The 16,407-nt window shown below is 42.5% G+C and overlaps 1 protein-coding gene across 2 annotated transcripts in view; it reads left to right on the forward strand.

Annotated features, from left to right (window-relative positions):
* LOC139760180 (TGF-beta-activated kinase 1 and MAP3K7-binding protein 1-like) overlaps positions 1-16,407 on the forward strand; it is a 188,223-nt gene that overhangs the window by 142,919 nt on the left and 28,897 nt on the right. For both annotated transcript variants that reach the window (XM_071683115.1, XM_071683116.1), the window contains exon 6: positions 12,890-13,043. In XM_071683115.1, the coding sequence (XP_071539216.1) occupies positions 12,890-13,043 (154 nt within the window). The remainder of the gene's footprint in view (positions 1-12,889; positions 13,044-16,407) is intronic.

Below are 16,407 nucleotides of genomic sequence, written 5' to 3' on the forward strand. Positions count from 1 at the left end.
TGCTCTCTCAACCACGCTCTTTTTATTTCCACACATCTCTCTTACCCTTACGTTACTTACTCGATCAAACCACCTCACACCACACATTGTCCTCAAACATCTCATTTCCAGCACATCCATCCTCCTGCGCACAACTCTATCCATAGCCCACGCCTCGCAACCATACAACATTGTTGGAACCACCATTCCCTCAAACATACCCATTTTTGCTTTCCGAGATAATGTTCTCGACTTCCACACATTTTTCAAGGCTCCCAAAATTTTCGCCCCCTCCCCCACCCTATGATCCACTTCCGCTTCCATGGTTCCATCCGCTGCCAGATCCACTCCCAGATATCTAAAACACTTCACTTCCTCCAGTTTTTCTCCATTCAAACTCACCTCCCAATTGACTTGACCCTCAACCCTACTGTACCTGGGGATAGGGGAGAAAGAATACTTCCCACGTATTCCCTGCATGTCGTAGAAGGCGACTAAAAGGGGAGGGAGCGGGTGGCTGGAAATCCTCCCCTCTCGCTTTTTTTTTAATTTTCCAAAAGAGGGAACAGAGAAGGGGGCCAGGTGAGGATATTCCCTCAAAGGCCCAGTCCTCTGTTCTCAACGCTACCTCGCTAATGCGGGAAATGGCGAATAGTATGAAAAGAAAATATATATATATATATATGTATATATTTATTTTATTTATATTTATTTTGCTTTGTCGCTGTGTCCCGCGTTTGCAAGGTAGCGCAAGGAAACAGACGAAAGAAATGTCCCAACCCACCCCCATACACATGTACATACATACACGTCCACACATGCAAATATACATACCTATGCATCTCATTGTACACATATATATACACACACAGACACATACATAAATACCCATGCACACAATTCAAACTGTCTGCCTTTATTCTTTCCCATTGCCACCTCGCCACACATGGAATACCATCCCCCTCCCCCCCTCATGTGAGCGGGGTAGCGCTAGGAAAAGACAACAAAGGCCTCATTCGTTCACACTCAGTCTCTAGCTGTCATGCAATAATGCCCGAAACCACAGCTCCGTTTCCACATCCAGGCCCCACACAGCTTTCCATGGTTTACCCCAGATGCTTCACATGCCCTGATTCAATCCACTGACAGCACGTCAACCCCGGTATACCACATCGATCCAATTCACTCTATTCCTTGCCCACTTTTCACCCTCCTGCATGTTCAGGCCCCGATCACTCAAAATCTTTTTCACTCCATCTTTCCACCTCCAATTTGGTCTCCCACTTCTCCTTGTTCCCTCCACCTCCGACACATATATCCTCTTGGTCAATCTTTCCTCACTCATTCTCTCCATGTGCCCAAACCATTTCAAAACACCCTCTTCTGCTCTCTCAACCACGCTCTTTTTATTTCCACACATCTCTCTTACCCTTACATTACTTACTCGATCAAACCACCTCACACCACACATTGTCCTCAAACATCTCATTTCCAGCACATCCACCCTCCTGCGCACAACTCTATCCATAGCCCACACCTCGCAACCATACAACATTGTTGGACCCACTCCTTCAAACATACCCATTTTTGCTTTCCAAGATAATGTTCTCAACTTCCACACAGTTATATATATTTTTTTTTTTTTTTTTATACTTTGTCGCTGTCTCCCGCGTTTGCGAGGTAGCGCAAGGAAACAGACGAAAGAAATGGCCCAACCCACCCCCATACACATGTATATACATACGTCCACACACGCAAATATACATACCTACACAGCTTTCCATGGTTTACCCCAGACGCTTCACATGCCTTGCTTCAATCCACTGACAGCACGTCAACCCCGGTATACCACATCGCTCCAATTCACTCTATTCCTTGCCCTCCTTTCACCCTCCTCCATGTTCAGGCCCCGATCACACAAAATCTTTTTCACTCCATCTTTCCACCTCCAATTTGGTCTCCCTCTTCTCCTTGTTCCCTCCACCTCCGACACATATATCCTCTTGGTCAATCTTTCCTCACTCATCCTCTCCATGTGCCCAAACCACTTCAAAACACCCTCTTCTGCTCTCTCAACCACGCTCTTTTTATTTCCACACATCTCTCTTACCCTTACGTTACTCACTCGATCAAACCACCTCACACCACACATTGTCCTCAAACATCTCATTTCCAGCACATCCATCCTCCTGCGCACAACTCTATCCATAGCCCACGCCTCGCAACCATACAACATTGTTGGAACCACTATTCCTTCAAACATACCCATTTTTGCTTTCCGAGATAATGTTCTCGACTTCCACACATTCTTCAAGGCCCCCAGGATTTTCGCCCCCTCCCCCACCCTATGATCCACTTCCGCTTCCATGGTTCCATCCGCTGCCAGATCCACTCCCAGATATCTAAAACACTTCACTTCCTCCAGTTTTTCTCCATTCAAACTCACCTCCCAATTGACTTGACCCTCAACCCTACTGTACCTAATAACCTTGCTCTTATTCACATTTACTCTTAACTTTCTTCTTCCACACACTTTTCCAAACTCAGTCACCAGCTTCTGCAGTTTCTCACATGAATCAGCCACCAGCGCTGTATCATCAGCGAACAACAACTGACTCACTTCCCAAGCTCTCTCATCCCCAACAGACTTCATACTTGCCCCTCTTTCCAAAACTCTTGCATTTACCTCCCTAACAACCCCATCCATAAACAAATTAAACAACCATGGAGACATCACACACCCCTGCCGCAAAGCTACATTCACTGAGAACCAATCACTTTCCTCTTCCTACACGTACACATGCCTTACATCCTCGATAAAACTTTTCACTGCTTCTAACAACTTTCCTCCCACACCATATATTCTTAATACCTTCCACAGAGCATCTCTATCAACTCTATCATATGTCTTCTCCAGATCCATAAATGCTACATACAAATCCATTTGCTTTTCTAAGTATTTCTCACATACATTCTTCAAAGCAAACACCTGATCCACACATCCTCTACCACTTCTGAAACCACACTGCTCTTCCCCAATCTGATGCTCTGTACATGCCTTCACCCTCTCAATCAATACCCTCCCATATAATTTACCAGGAATACTCAACAAACTTATACCTCTGTATTTTGAGCACTCACTCTTATCCCCTTTGCCTTTGTACAATGGCACTATGCACGCATTCCACCAATCCTCAGGCACCTCACCATGAGTCATACATACATTAAATAACCTTACCAACTAGTCAACAATACAGTCACCCCCTTTTTTAATAGATTCCACTGCAATACCATCCAAACCTGCTGCCTTGCTGGTTTTCATCTTCTGCAAAGCTTTTACTACCTTTTCTCTGTTTACCAAATCATTTTCCCTAACCCTCTCACTTTGTACACCACCTCGACCAAAACACCCTATATCTGCCACTCTATCATCAAACACATTCAACAAACCTTCAAAATACTCACTCCATCTCCTTCTCACATCACCACTACTTGTTACCACCTCCCCATTAGCACCCTTCACTGAAGTTCCCATTTGCTCCCTTGTCTTTTCCTAGCGCTACCTCGCACACATCAGGGGGTAGGGGGATGGTAGTCCATGTGTGGTGCGGTGGCGATGGGAATGAATAAAGGCAGACAGTGTGAATTGTATGCATGGGTATATATGTATGTGTCTGTGTGTGTATATATATGTGTACATTGAGATGTATAGGTATGTATATTTGCGTGTGTGGACGTGTATGTATATACATGTGTATGGGGGTGGGTTGGGCCATTTCTTTCGTCTGTTTGCTTGTGCTACCTCGCAAACGCGGGAGACAGCGACAAAGCAAAATAAATATAAATAAAATAAATATATATATATATATATGGGGAGGTGATAACAAGTAGTGGTGATGTGAGAAGGAGATGGAGTGAGTATTTTGAAGGTTTGTTGAATGTGTTTGATGATAGAGTGGCAGATATAGGGTGTTTTGGTCGAGGTGGTGTACAAAGTGAGAGGGTTAGGGAAAATGATTTGGTAAACAGAGAAAAGGTAGTAAAAGCTTTGCAGAAGATGAAAACCAGCAAGGCAGCAGGTTTGGATGGTATTGCAGTGGAATCTATTAAAAAAGGGGGTGACTGTATTGTTGACTAGTTGGTAAGGTTATTTAATGTATGTATGACTCATGGTGAGGTGCCTGAGGATTGGCGGAATGCGTGCATAGTGCCATTGTACAGAGGCAAAGGGGATAAGAGTGAGTGCTCAAATTACAGAGGTATAAGTTTGTTAAGTATTCCTGGTAAATTATATGGGAGGGTATTGATTGAGAGGGTGAAGGCATGTACAGAGCATCAGATTGGAGAAGAGCAGTGTGGTTTCAGAAGTGGTAGAGGATGTGTGGATCAGGTGTTTGCTTTGAGGAATGTATGTGAGAAATACTTAGAAAAGCAAATGGATTTGTATGTAGCATTTATGGATCTGGAGAAGACATATGATAGAGTTGATAGAGATGCTCTGTGGAAGGTATTAAGAATATATGGTGTGGGAGGCAAGTTGTTAGAAGCAGTGAAAAGTATTTATTTATGATATAAGGCATGTGTACGTGTAGGAAGAGAGGAAAGTGATTGGTTCTCAGTGAATGTAGGTTTGTGGCAGGGGTGTGTGATGTCTCCATGGCTGTTTAATTTGTTTATGGATGGTGTTTTTAGGGAGGTAAATGCAAGAGTTTTGGAAAGAGAGGGCAAGTATGCGGTCTGTTATGGATGAGAGAGCTTGGGAAGTGAGTCAGTTGTTGTTTGCTGATGATACAGCGCTGGTGGCTGATTCATGTGAGAAACTGCAGAAGCTGGTGACTGAGTTTGGTAAAATGTGTGAAAGAAGAAAGTTAAGAGTAAATGTGAATAAGAGCAAGGTTATTAGGTACAGTAGGGTTGAGGGTCAAGTCAATTGGGAGGTAAGTTTGAATGGAGAAAAACTGGAGGAAGTAAAGTGTTTTAGATATCTGGGAGTGGATCTGGCAGTGGATGAAACCATGGAAGGGGAAGTGTATCATAGGGTGGGGGAGGGGGCAAAAATTCTGGGAGCCTTGAAGAATGTTTGGAAGTCGAGAACATTATCTCGGAAAGCAAAAATGGGTATGTTTGAAGGATAGTGGTTCCAACAATATTTTATGGTTGCGAGGCGTGGGCTGTGGATAGGGTTGTGCGGAGGAGGGTGGATGTGCTGGAAATGAGATGTTTGAGGACAGTATGTGGTGTGAGGTGGTTTGATCGAGTAAGTAATAATAGGGTAAGAGAGATGTGTGGAAATAAAAAGAGTGTGGTTGAGAGAGCAGAAGAGGGTGTTTTGAAATGGTTTGGGCACATGGAGAGAATGAGTGATGAAAGTTTGACCATGAGGACATATGTATTAGAGGTGGAGGGAACGAGGAGAAGTGGGAGACCAAATTGGAAGGTGGAAAGATGGATTGAAAAAGATTTTGAGTGATCGTTGCCTAAACATGCAGGAGGGTGAAAGGCGTGCAAAGAATAGAGTGAATTGGAATGATGTGGTATTCTGGGGTCGACATGCTGTCAATGGATTGAACCAAGGCATGTGAAGCATCTGTGGTAAACCATGGAAAGTTGTGTGGGTCCTGGATATGGAAAGGGAGCTGTGGTTTCGGTTCATTATTACATGACAGCTAGAGACTGAGTGTGAACGAATGGGGCCTTTGTTGTCTTTTCCTAGCGCTACCCTGCACACACGAGGGGGGAGGGGGGATGTTATTCCATATGTGGCAAGGTGGCAATGAGAATAAATAAAGGCAGACAGTATGAATTATATACATGTATATATATGTATATGTATGTGTGTGTCTATATATGTGTACATTGAGATGTATAGGTATGTATTTTTGCGTGTGTGGACGTGTATGTATATACATGTGTATGGGGGTGGGTTGGGCCATTTCTTTCGTCTGTTTCCTTGCGCTACCTCGCAAACGCGGGAGACTGCGACAAAGCAAAATAAATAAATAAATAAATGAATATGTTTTTTTTTTTTTTTTTTTGCTTTGTTGCTGTCTCCCGCGTTTGCGAGGTAGCGCAAGGAAACAGACGAAAGAAATGGCCCAACCCACCCCCATACACATGTATATACATACACGTGCACACACGCAAATATACATACCTACACAGCTTTCCATGGTTTACCCCAGACGCTTCACATGCCCTGACTCAATCCACTGACAGCACGTCAACCCCGGTATACCACATCGATCCAATTCACTCTATTCCTTGCCCTCCTTTCACCCTAGTGCATGTTCAGGCCCCGATCACGCAAAATCTTTTTCACTCCATCTTTCCACCTCCAATTTGGTCTCCCACTTCTCCTCGTTCCCTCCACCTCCGACACATATATCCTCTTGGTCAATCTTTCCTCACTCATTCTCTCCATGTGCCCAAACCATTTCAAAACACCCTCTTCTGCTCTCTCAACCACGCTCTTTTTATTTCCACACATCTCTCTTACCCTTACGTTACTTACTCGATCAAACCACCTCACACCACACATTGTCCTCAAACATCTCATTTCCAGCACATCCATCCTCCTGCGCACAACTCTATCCATAGCCCACGCCTCGCAACCATACAACATTGTTGGAACCACTATTCCTTCAAACATACCCATTTTTGCTTTCTGATATAATGTTCTTGACTTCCACACATTCTTCAAGGCTCCCAGGATTTCCGCCCCCTCCCCTACCCTATGATCCACTTCCGCTTCCATGGTTCCATCCGCTGCCAGATCCACTCCCAGATATCTAAAACACTTTACTTCCTCCAGTTTTTCTCCATTCAAACTTACCTCCCAATTGACTTGACCCTCAACCCTACTGTACCTAATAACCTTGCTCTTATTCACATTTACTCTTAACTTTCTTCTTTCACACACTTTACCAAACTCAGTCACCAGCTTCCGCAGTTTCTCACATGAATCAGCCACCAACGCTGTATCATCAGCAAACAGCAACTGACTTCCCAAGCTCTCTCATCCACAACAGACTTCATACTTATCCCTCTTTCCAAAACTCTTGCATTCACCTCCCTAACAACACCATCCATAAACAAATTAAACAACCATGGAGACATCACACACCCCTGCCGCAAACCTACATTCACTGAGAACCAATCACTTTCCTCTCTTCCTACCCTTACACATGCCTTACATCCTCGATAAAAACTTTTCACTGCTTCTAGCAACTTGCCTCCCACACCATATACTCTTAATACCTTCCACAGGTATTGACGTTTGTGTAAATGAATTATACATTTCCTTTTTTCCATAGCCAGAGGTTGAACCATTATGTGACATTCTTTTTTTTCATTCATTTCAAGCTAGAAGTTTCAGTTTTCTAAATTGTTTCTTACATTTCTCATATGTATATATATGTATGTGTGTGTGTGTGTATATGTGCGTATGTATGTGTATGTGTGTGTATGTGTATATGTATATAATATGTATATTATCCCTGGGGATAGGGGTGAAAGAATACTTCCCACGTATTCCTCGCGTGTCGTAGAAAGCGACTAGAGGGGACGGGAGCGGGGGGCCAGAAATCCTCCCCTCCTTGTATTAATTTTCTAAAATGGGAAACAGAAGAAGGAGTCACGCGGGGAGTGCTCATCCTCCTCGAAGGCTCAGAGTGGGGTGCCTAAATGTGTGTGGATGTAACCAAGATGTGAAAAAAGGAGAGATAGGTAGTATGTTTGAGGAAAGGAACCTGGATGTTTTGGCTCTGAGTGAAACGAAGCTCAAGGGTAAAGGGGAAGAGTGGTTTGGGAATGTCTGGGGAGTAAAGTCAGGGGTTGGTGAGAGGACAAGAGCAAGGGAAGGAGTAGCAATACTCCTGAAACAGGAGTTGTAGGAGTATGTGATAGAGTGTAAGAAAGTAAATTCTCGATTAATATGGGTAAAACTGAAAGTTGATGGAGAGAGGTGGGTGATTATTGGTGCATATGCACCTGGGCATGAGAAGAAAGATCAAGAGAGGCAAGTGTTTTAGGAGCAGCTGAATGAGTGTGTTAGTGGTTTTGATGCACGAGACCGGGTCATAGTGATGGGTGATTTGAATGCAAAGGTGAGTAATGTGGCAGTTGAGGGAATAATTGGTATACATGGGGTGTTCAGTGTTGTAAATGGAAATGGTGAAGAGCTTGTAGATTTATGTGCTGAAAAAGGACTGATGATTGGGAATACCTGGTTTAAAAAGCGAGATATACATAAGTATACTTATATAAGTAGGAGAGATGGCCAGAGAGCGTTATTGGATTACGTGTCAATTGACAGGCGTGCGAAAGAGAGACTTTTGGATGTTAATGTGCTGAGAGGTGCAACTGGAGGGATGTCTGATCATTATCTTGTGGAGGCTAAGGTGAAGATTTGTATGGGTTTTCAGAAAAGAAGAGTGAATGTTGGGGTGAAGAGGGTGGTGACAGTAAGTGAGCTTGAGAAGGAGACCTGTGTGAGGAAGTACCAGGAGAGACTGAGTACAGAATGGAAAAAGGTGAGAACAATGGAAGTAAGGGGAGTGGGGGAGGAATGGGATGTATTTAGGGAATCAGTGATGGATTGCGCAAAAGATGCTTGTGGCATGAGAAGAGTGGGAGGTGGGTTGATTAGAAAGGGTAGTGAGTGGTGGGATGAAGAAGTAAGAGTATTAGTGAAAGAGAAGAGAGAGGCATTTGGACGATTTTTGCAGGGAAAAAATGCAATTGAGTGGGAGATGTATAAAAGAAAGAGACAGGAGGTCAAGAGAAAGGTGCAAGAGGTGAAAAAAAGGGCAAATGAGAGTTGGGGTGAGAGAGTATCATTAAATTTTAGGGAGAATAAAAAGATGTTCTGGAAGGAGGTAAATAAAGTGCGTAAGACAAGGGAGCAAATGGGAACTTCAGTGAAGGGCGCAAATGGGGAGGTGATAACAAGTAGTGGTGATGTGAGAAGGAGATGGAGTGAGTATTTTGAAGGTTTGTTGAATGTGTTTGATGATAGAGTGGCAGATATAGGGTGTTTTGGTCGAGGTGGTGTACAAAGTGAGAGGGTTAGGGAAAATGATTTGGTAAACAGAGAAGAGGTAGTGAAAGCTTTGCGGAAGATGAAAGCCGGCAAGGCAGCAGGTTTGGATGGTATTGCAGTGGAATTTATTAAAAAAGGGGGTGACTGTATTGTTGACTGGTTGGTAAGGTTATTTAATGTATGTATGACTCATGGTGAGGTGCCTGAGGATTGGCGGAATGCGTGCATAGTGCCATTGTACAAAGGCAAAGGGGATAAGAGTGAGTGCTCAAATTACAGAGGTATAAGTTTGTTGAGTATTCCTGGTAAATTATATGGGAGGGTATTGATTGAGAGGGTGAAGGCATGTACAGAGCATCAGATTGGGGAAGAGCAGTGTGGTTTCAGAAGTGGTAGAGGATGTGTGGATCAGGTGTTTGCTTTGAAGAATGTATGTGAGAAATACTTAGAAAAGCAAATGGATTTGTATGTAGCATTTATGGATCTGGAGAAGGCATATGATAGAGTTGATAGAGATGCTCTGTGGAAGGTATTAAGAATATATTGTGTGGGAGGCAAGTTGTTAGAAGCAGTGAAAAGTTTTTATCGAGGATGTAAGGCATGTGTACGTGTAGGAAGAGAGGAAAGTGATTGGTTCTCAGTGAATGTAGGTTTGCAGGCAGGGGTGTGTGATGTCTCCATGGTTGTTTAATTTGTTTATGGATGGGGTTGTTAGGGAGGTAAATGCAAGAGTTTTGGAAAGAGGGGCAAGTATGAAGTCTGTTGGGGATGAGAGAGCTTGGGAAGTGAGTCAGTTGTTGTTCGCTGATGATACAGCGCTGGTGGCTGATTCATGTGAGAAACTGCAGAAGCTGGTGACTGAGTTTGGAAAAGTGTGTGGAAGAAGAAAGTTAAGAGTAAATGTGAATAAGAGCAAGGTTATTAGGTACAGTAGGGTTGAGGGTCAAGTCAATTGGGAGGTGAGTTTGAATGGAGAAAAACTGGAGGAAGTGAAGTGTTTTAGATATCTGGGAGTGGATCTGTCAGCGGATGGAACCATGGAAGCGGAAGTGGATCATAGGGTGGGGGAGGGGGCGAAAATCGTGGGGGCCTTGAAGAATGTGTGGAAGTCGAGAACATTATCTCAGAAAGCAAAAATGGGTATGTTTGAAGGAATAGTGGTTTCAACAATGTTGTATGGTTGCGAGGCGTGGGCTATGGATAGAGTTGTGCGCAGGAGGATGGATGTGCTGGAAATGAGATGTTTGAGGACAATGTGTGGTGTGAGGTGGTTTGATCGAGTGAGTAACGTAAGGGTAAGAGAGATGTGTGGAAATAAAAAGAGCGTGGTTGAGAGAGCAGAAGAGGGTGTTTTGAAGTGGTTTGGGCACATGGAGAGGATGAGTGAGGAAAGATTGACCAAGAGGATATATGTGTCGGAGGTGGAGGGAACAAGGAGAAGAGGGAGACCAAATTGGAGGTGGAAAGATGGAGTGAAAAAGATTTTGTGTGATCGGGGCCTGAACATGCAGGAGGGTGAAAGGAGGGCAAGGAATAGAGTGCATTGGAGCGATGTGGTATACTGGGGTTGACGTGCTGTCAGTGGATTGAAGCAAGGCATGTGAAGCGTCTGGGGTAAAGCATGGAAAGCTGTGTAGGTATGTATATTTGCGTGTGTGGACGTATGTATATACATGTGTATGGGAGGGGGGTTGGGCCATTTCTTTCGTCTGTTTCCTTGCGCTACCTCGCAAACGCGGGAGACAGCGACAAAGTATAATAAAAATAACCTTCCACAGAACATCTCTGTCAACTCTATCATATGCCTTCTCCAGGTCCATAAATGCTACATATAAATCTATTTGTTTTTCTAAGTATTTCTCACATACATTCCTCAAAGCAAACACCTGATCCACACATCCTCTACCACTTCTGAAACCACATTGCTCTTCCCCAGTTTGATGCTCTGTACATGCCTTCACCTTCTCAAATCATTGCCCTCCCATATAATTTTCTTGGAATACTCAACAAACTTATATCTCTTTAATTTGAACATTCACCTTTATCCCCTTTGCCTTTGTACAGTGGCACTATGCATGCATTCCGCCAATCCTCAGGCACTTCACTGTGAGCAATACATACATTGAATATCTTCACCAACTAGTCAACAACACAGTCTCCCCCTTTTTTGATAAATTCCACTGCAGTACCATCCAAACCCGCCACCTTGCCGGCCTTCACCTTTCACTACCTCTTCTCTGTTTATCAAATCATTCTCCTTGACCCTCTCACTTCTCACACCACCTCGACCAAAACACCCTATATCTGCCACTCTGTCGTCTAACACATTCAAGAAACCATCAAAATACTCACTCCATCTCCTTCTCACATCACCACTTCTTGTTATTACCTCCCCATTAGCCCCATTCACCGATGTTCCCATATGTATTCTTGTCTTCCACACTATATTTACCTCCTTCCAAAAATATTTTTGTCCTCCCTAGAATTGAATGATACTTTCTCACCCCAACTCTCGTTTGCCCTCTTTTTCACCTCTTGCACCTTTCTCTTGACCTCCTGCCTCTTTCTTTTATATATCTCCCAGCCATTTGCACTGTTTCCTGCAAAACTCATCTAAATGCCTCTCTTCTCATTCACCAATAATCTTACTTCTTCATCCCACCACTCAATACCCTTTCTAATCTGCCCTCCTCCTACGCTTCTCATGCCACCAGCATCTTTTGCACAAGCCATCACTGCTTCCCTAAATACATACCATTCCTCCCCCACTCCCCTTATGTCCTTTGCTCTCACCTTTTTCCATTCTGCACTCAGTCTCTCCTGGTAATTCCTCATGCAAATCTCCTTCTCAAGCTCACTAACTCTCACCAATTTCTTCACCACAACATTTTCTCTTCTTTTCTGAAAACCTCTACAAGTCTTCACCTTTGCCTCCACCAGATAATGATCAGACATTCCTCCAGTTGCACCTCTCAGCACATTGACATCCAAAAGTCTCTCTTTCATACGCCTATCAATTAACACATAATCCAATAAAGCTCTCTGGCCATCTCTCGTACTTACATATGTTTGCTTACGTATATCTCTCTTTATAAACCAGGTATTCCCAATCACCAGTCTTTTTTCAGCACACAAATCTACAAGCTCTTCACCATTTCCATTTACAACACTGAATACCCCATGTACACCAATGAATCCCTCAACTGCCACATTACTCACCTTTGCATTCAAATCACCCATCACTATAACCCGGTCTTGTGCATCAACACTGCCAACACATTCACTCAGCTGCTCCCAAAACACTTGCCTCTCATAATCTTTCTACTAATCCCAAGGTGCATAGCCACCAATAATCACCTATCTCACTCCATTCACTTTCAGTTTTTCCCATATCAATCTAGAGTTTACTTTCTTACACTCTATCACATACTCCCACAACTCCTGTTTCAGGAGTAGTGCTACTCCTTCCTTTGCTCTTTTCCTCTCACCAACCACTGACTTTATTCCCAAAACATTCCCAAACCACTCTTCCTCTTTACCCTTGAGCTTCGTTTCACTCAGAGCCAAAACATCCAGGTTCCTTTCCTCAAACATACTATCTCTCCTTTTTTCTCATCTTGGTTACATCCATGCACATTTAGACACCCCAATCTTAGTCTTCGAGGAGGATGAGCACTCCCCACGTGACTCCTTCTTCTGTTTCCCCATTTAGAAAGTTAAAATACAAGGAGGGGAGGGTTTCTAGCCTCCCGCTCCCGTCCCCTTTAGTCGCCTTCTGTGACACGCGAGGAATCCGTGGTAAGTATTCTTTCTACCCTATCCCCAGGGATAAGTATCTGTATTAATCATTTTTTCCCACATTTTGAACAGGGGCCAAACTTGGTAACCACGAGCTGACAAGATGTATTGGTAGCTATTTCATGAAGGGGGGCTGTAAAGAGTTTGACATACTCAGCTCTGCCACAGCTGAGCCAGTTATAGCAGAGCCGCACATTACATCTCTGCCAATTGATGAATCTTGCAGGTGGGTTGTAAGCTGAACTTCAGTCATAATAAGAATGGACAAGAGAGTGCATGCATATGTGAACCATTTGTTTTTTCTTGAAACACAGGAGATCCTTCCTCAGTGCTCCACTTTCCTTAGCTTCTTTAATTCTCACATCATTTGTTATGACATTACTGCTTCATCTGAATTCACTAAGTCTGGAACATTATAGCAGTAAACAGTAATTCCCATAACTTTACTGCAGTCCATGGCTTCAAAACTTCTTAGGACTTTATTATACTTTACTTCTCTCTATTGATTAACTATTTTTGTTTACAACTCCCATGACTTCACTGTTGTTTTGACATCATGACTTTTTATGCTTTTATTGGTACCCATTACTTCACTAGCATCACTACCTCAATTCTTTAATATTCAGGACAGTACTATGGTTATTCTGCCCTATGGCCATTTTTTAAAGGTTCTCATATTTTACACTATGACCCTGCCTACATGCACATCAATGGGTTATGGGCAATCCTTAAATGTAATTACCTATTTGTACTGTATGGGGAGGGAGTCATACATTCCTGGGGACCTGTTTGTTGAATGTCTGTATTATTTACATCTTAAATATTTGTACAGGTTGGTTAGGGTGTAAGTTTGAATGAAAAAAAATTGGAAGAAGCTAAGCACTTTAAATATCTGTGAGTGGATATGGTAGCAAAAGGAATCATAGAAGCAGAAGTGAGTCAGGATGATTGAGGGGACGAAGTTTCTGGGAGAACTGAGGGTAGAAATGGATGTGTTTGAAGGTACTGTAGCCCCATTGATGTATGGATGCAAGGCATGGGTTATAGATAAGGATGTTTAGAGGAGGGTTGATGTGTTAGAAATGAAATGTTTAAGGGTAATATGTGGTGTGTGGTATTTTAACCAAGTAAGTAATATAAGAGTAAGAGAGAGGTTTGATAATAAGAAGAGGTGTTGTTGAGAAAGCTGAGGAGAGTGTGCTGAAATGGTTTGATAAATGAAGAGAATGAATACGGAGAGGTTGACAAAGAAGATATATGCGTCAGAAATGGATGGGGTAAGGAGAATAGGAAACCAGATTGGAGATGAAAAGATGGAGTGAAAAAAATTTTGAGTGATTGGAGCCTGAACATGCTGAAGGGTGAAAGGCTTGCGTGGGATAGATTGAATTGGAATGATATGGTTTACATGGGTTTTTGTGCTGTCAGTGGATTGAACCAGAGCATGTGATGTGGCCAGGGGAAATGATGGAAAGTTCTGTGGGGCTTGGTTGTTGATAGGGAAATGTGGTTTTGTTGCATATTACATGGCATCGAGCGAGTAGATATGTGTGAATGTAGCCTCTCTTCATCTGCTCGTACCGCTACCTCACTAATGCTAGAAACAGTAGACTGATATGAAAAAATAAATATCTTTGCTGTGTTTTGTCATTCCGTTCCATTTATTGACCACTCTTATACTATAAAGGTTCTTCTGTTACATCTTTTTTTAACAAGTTTCTTACTTAATTTCATGTCATGTCATCTCATTGTTCTTGATATATGTTTAAAAACCTTTTAACAACCTTAAAGGTTGTGATCAGGTCACCCCTTATCTTTTCTCTTCCAAGTTGGTCACATTTAAAGTCTGTAGCCTTTCCCTGTAACTTAGTTCTCGTGATTCTGTTACCATCTTTATAGCACTCCTCTGGTCCTTATCTATTAGCTCTTTGTGGTTCTTCAGGTGCAGTGACCAACCTTGAGAAGCATATTCTAGTTTTTACCTTATGTAGGAAATGATTAGCTTGCTAAATATTTCCTTATCCATGTACTTGAGAGTAATTCTGATATTTTCCAGCAGACAGTTTTGTCTCCTTAAGTCTTCTCCTAATATGGGACCATGGAGACAGGTTAGGGACAGTGTCAAGTCCCAAGTTCTACTTATGCACAGAATCCTGAAGCTTATATTCTGGTAGATGATAATCATATTTAAGCTTTCTTTCACTTTATCCCATTCTCATTACTTATATTTGCTTTGTGTGAATTTCATCAGCCTTGTATTATATACATTTTGGAGCCTGTGTAGATCCCCTTTTAAGCTGACACAATCCTCTTCACTTTTCACGTCCCTCGTGACTTTTGCATCATCTACAATTATGTTCAGATAAGAGTTGATGTCTTCAGGCAGGTCATTTGCTTAGGTAAATAAAGGTAACAGTCCCAGAATAGAACCCTGTGGCAACTGCTATTCACCTCAACCAATTTGGTGAGGGCTCATCTGACATGGTTCATTTGTTCCCTTCCACTGAGATAATCTTCTATCCTTTGAAGGAGTTTCCTCCCTATTCCTGCTTGGTGATCCAACATCTTAATTTGCCTTCCATTTAATACATTGTCAAATACTTGTGGCTCTCCAGGTACAAGCAATCCACCCAGCCTTCCCTTTTTTCCAAGACAGAGCTCACTTTCTCTTAGAAACCTTGAGGTTTGTTACACCTGAGTTCTTTTCCTTAAAACAATGCTGTTTCTCATTTAAGTAATTTGTCATCTGTAGAAAGTCTTCCACTTGCTTTAAAATTAGCTGTTTAAAACCTTACACTATGAGACCATTCCGTAGTTCAGTGCCTTTTCCCAGTCTCCTTTCACCCTTTTCTGTTCTCTTGGCACTCTGTCTCTCCTGTGACATTTTTAACAGTATTTCAGGTGGTTTATGTAGAGTATATGCATTCAGCCTTACCACATATAGTGAATTCCATCAGGACTATGAGCCTTATATGGGTCAGTGCCTTTAGGCATTCTTTAAATGTCTTTTTCTTAGATATCTTAGAATTTTTGAAACCTCCTATCCCTTCCATCCCCCTGCCCCCTTGAAGGGTGATGAGGTGGGGGAGGGGATGCTATAATGTTCTCTGCTGTGAAAACACTTTTTAACTTGTTATTCAGTCTTTGCGTATCTTTATGTTATCCTCAACAAATCTCCCCTCTGACTCCCTTAGCCTGATTACCTCCTCTTAAACTGACGACTGACTTCTGATGAATTTATGGGAGAATTTTGGAATGTTTAGTGCTTTGTCCATAATATTCTTTTAAATGTTTCTCTGTTTCACCTTTCTTATCCTGGTATACTCATTCCTTGCCCTCTTATACCTTGCAAATGCTGATTGGCTTAAGTGCCATCTATATCTGTGTCACTGCACATCTCAAAGTTCCTTTGCTTTTTTCCTCTTCCTTATCAGTCCCTCTGTATTTAAGGCTATAGTTACCTGTGTTCCTACACCTTTAGTGTAAATTTTTAGTGCTTTATTGTTAATATTCTTTTAAGTGTTTCTTTGTTTCACCTTTCTTATCCTGGTATACTCATTCTTTGCCCTCTTCTACCTTGCAAATGCTGA

This window comes from Panulirus ornatus, chromosome 35 (assembly GCF_036320965.1).
Source record: "Panulirus ornatus isolate Po-2019 chromosome 35, ASM3632096v1, whole genome shotgun sequence".
Taxonomy (NCBI): Eukaryota; Metazoa; Arthropoda; class Malacostraca; order Decapoda; family Palinuridae; genus Panulirus; species Panulirus ornatus.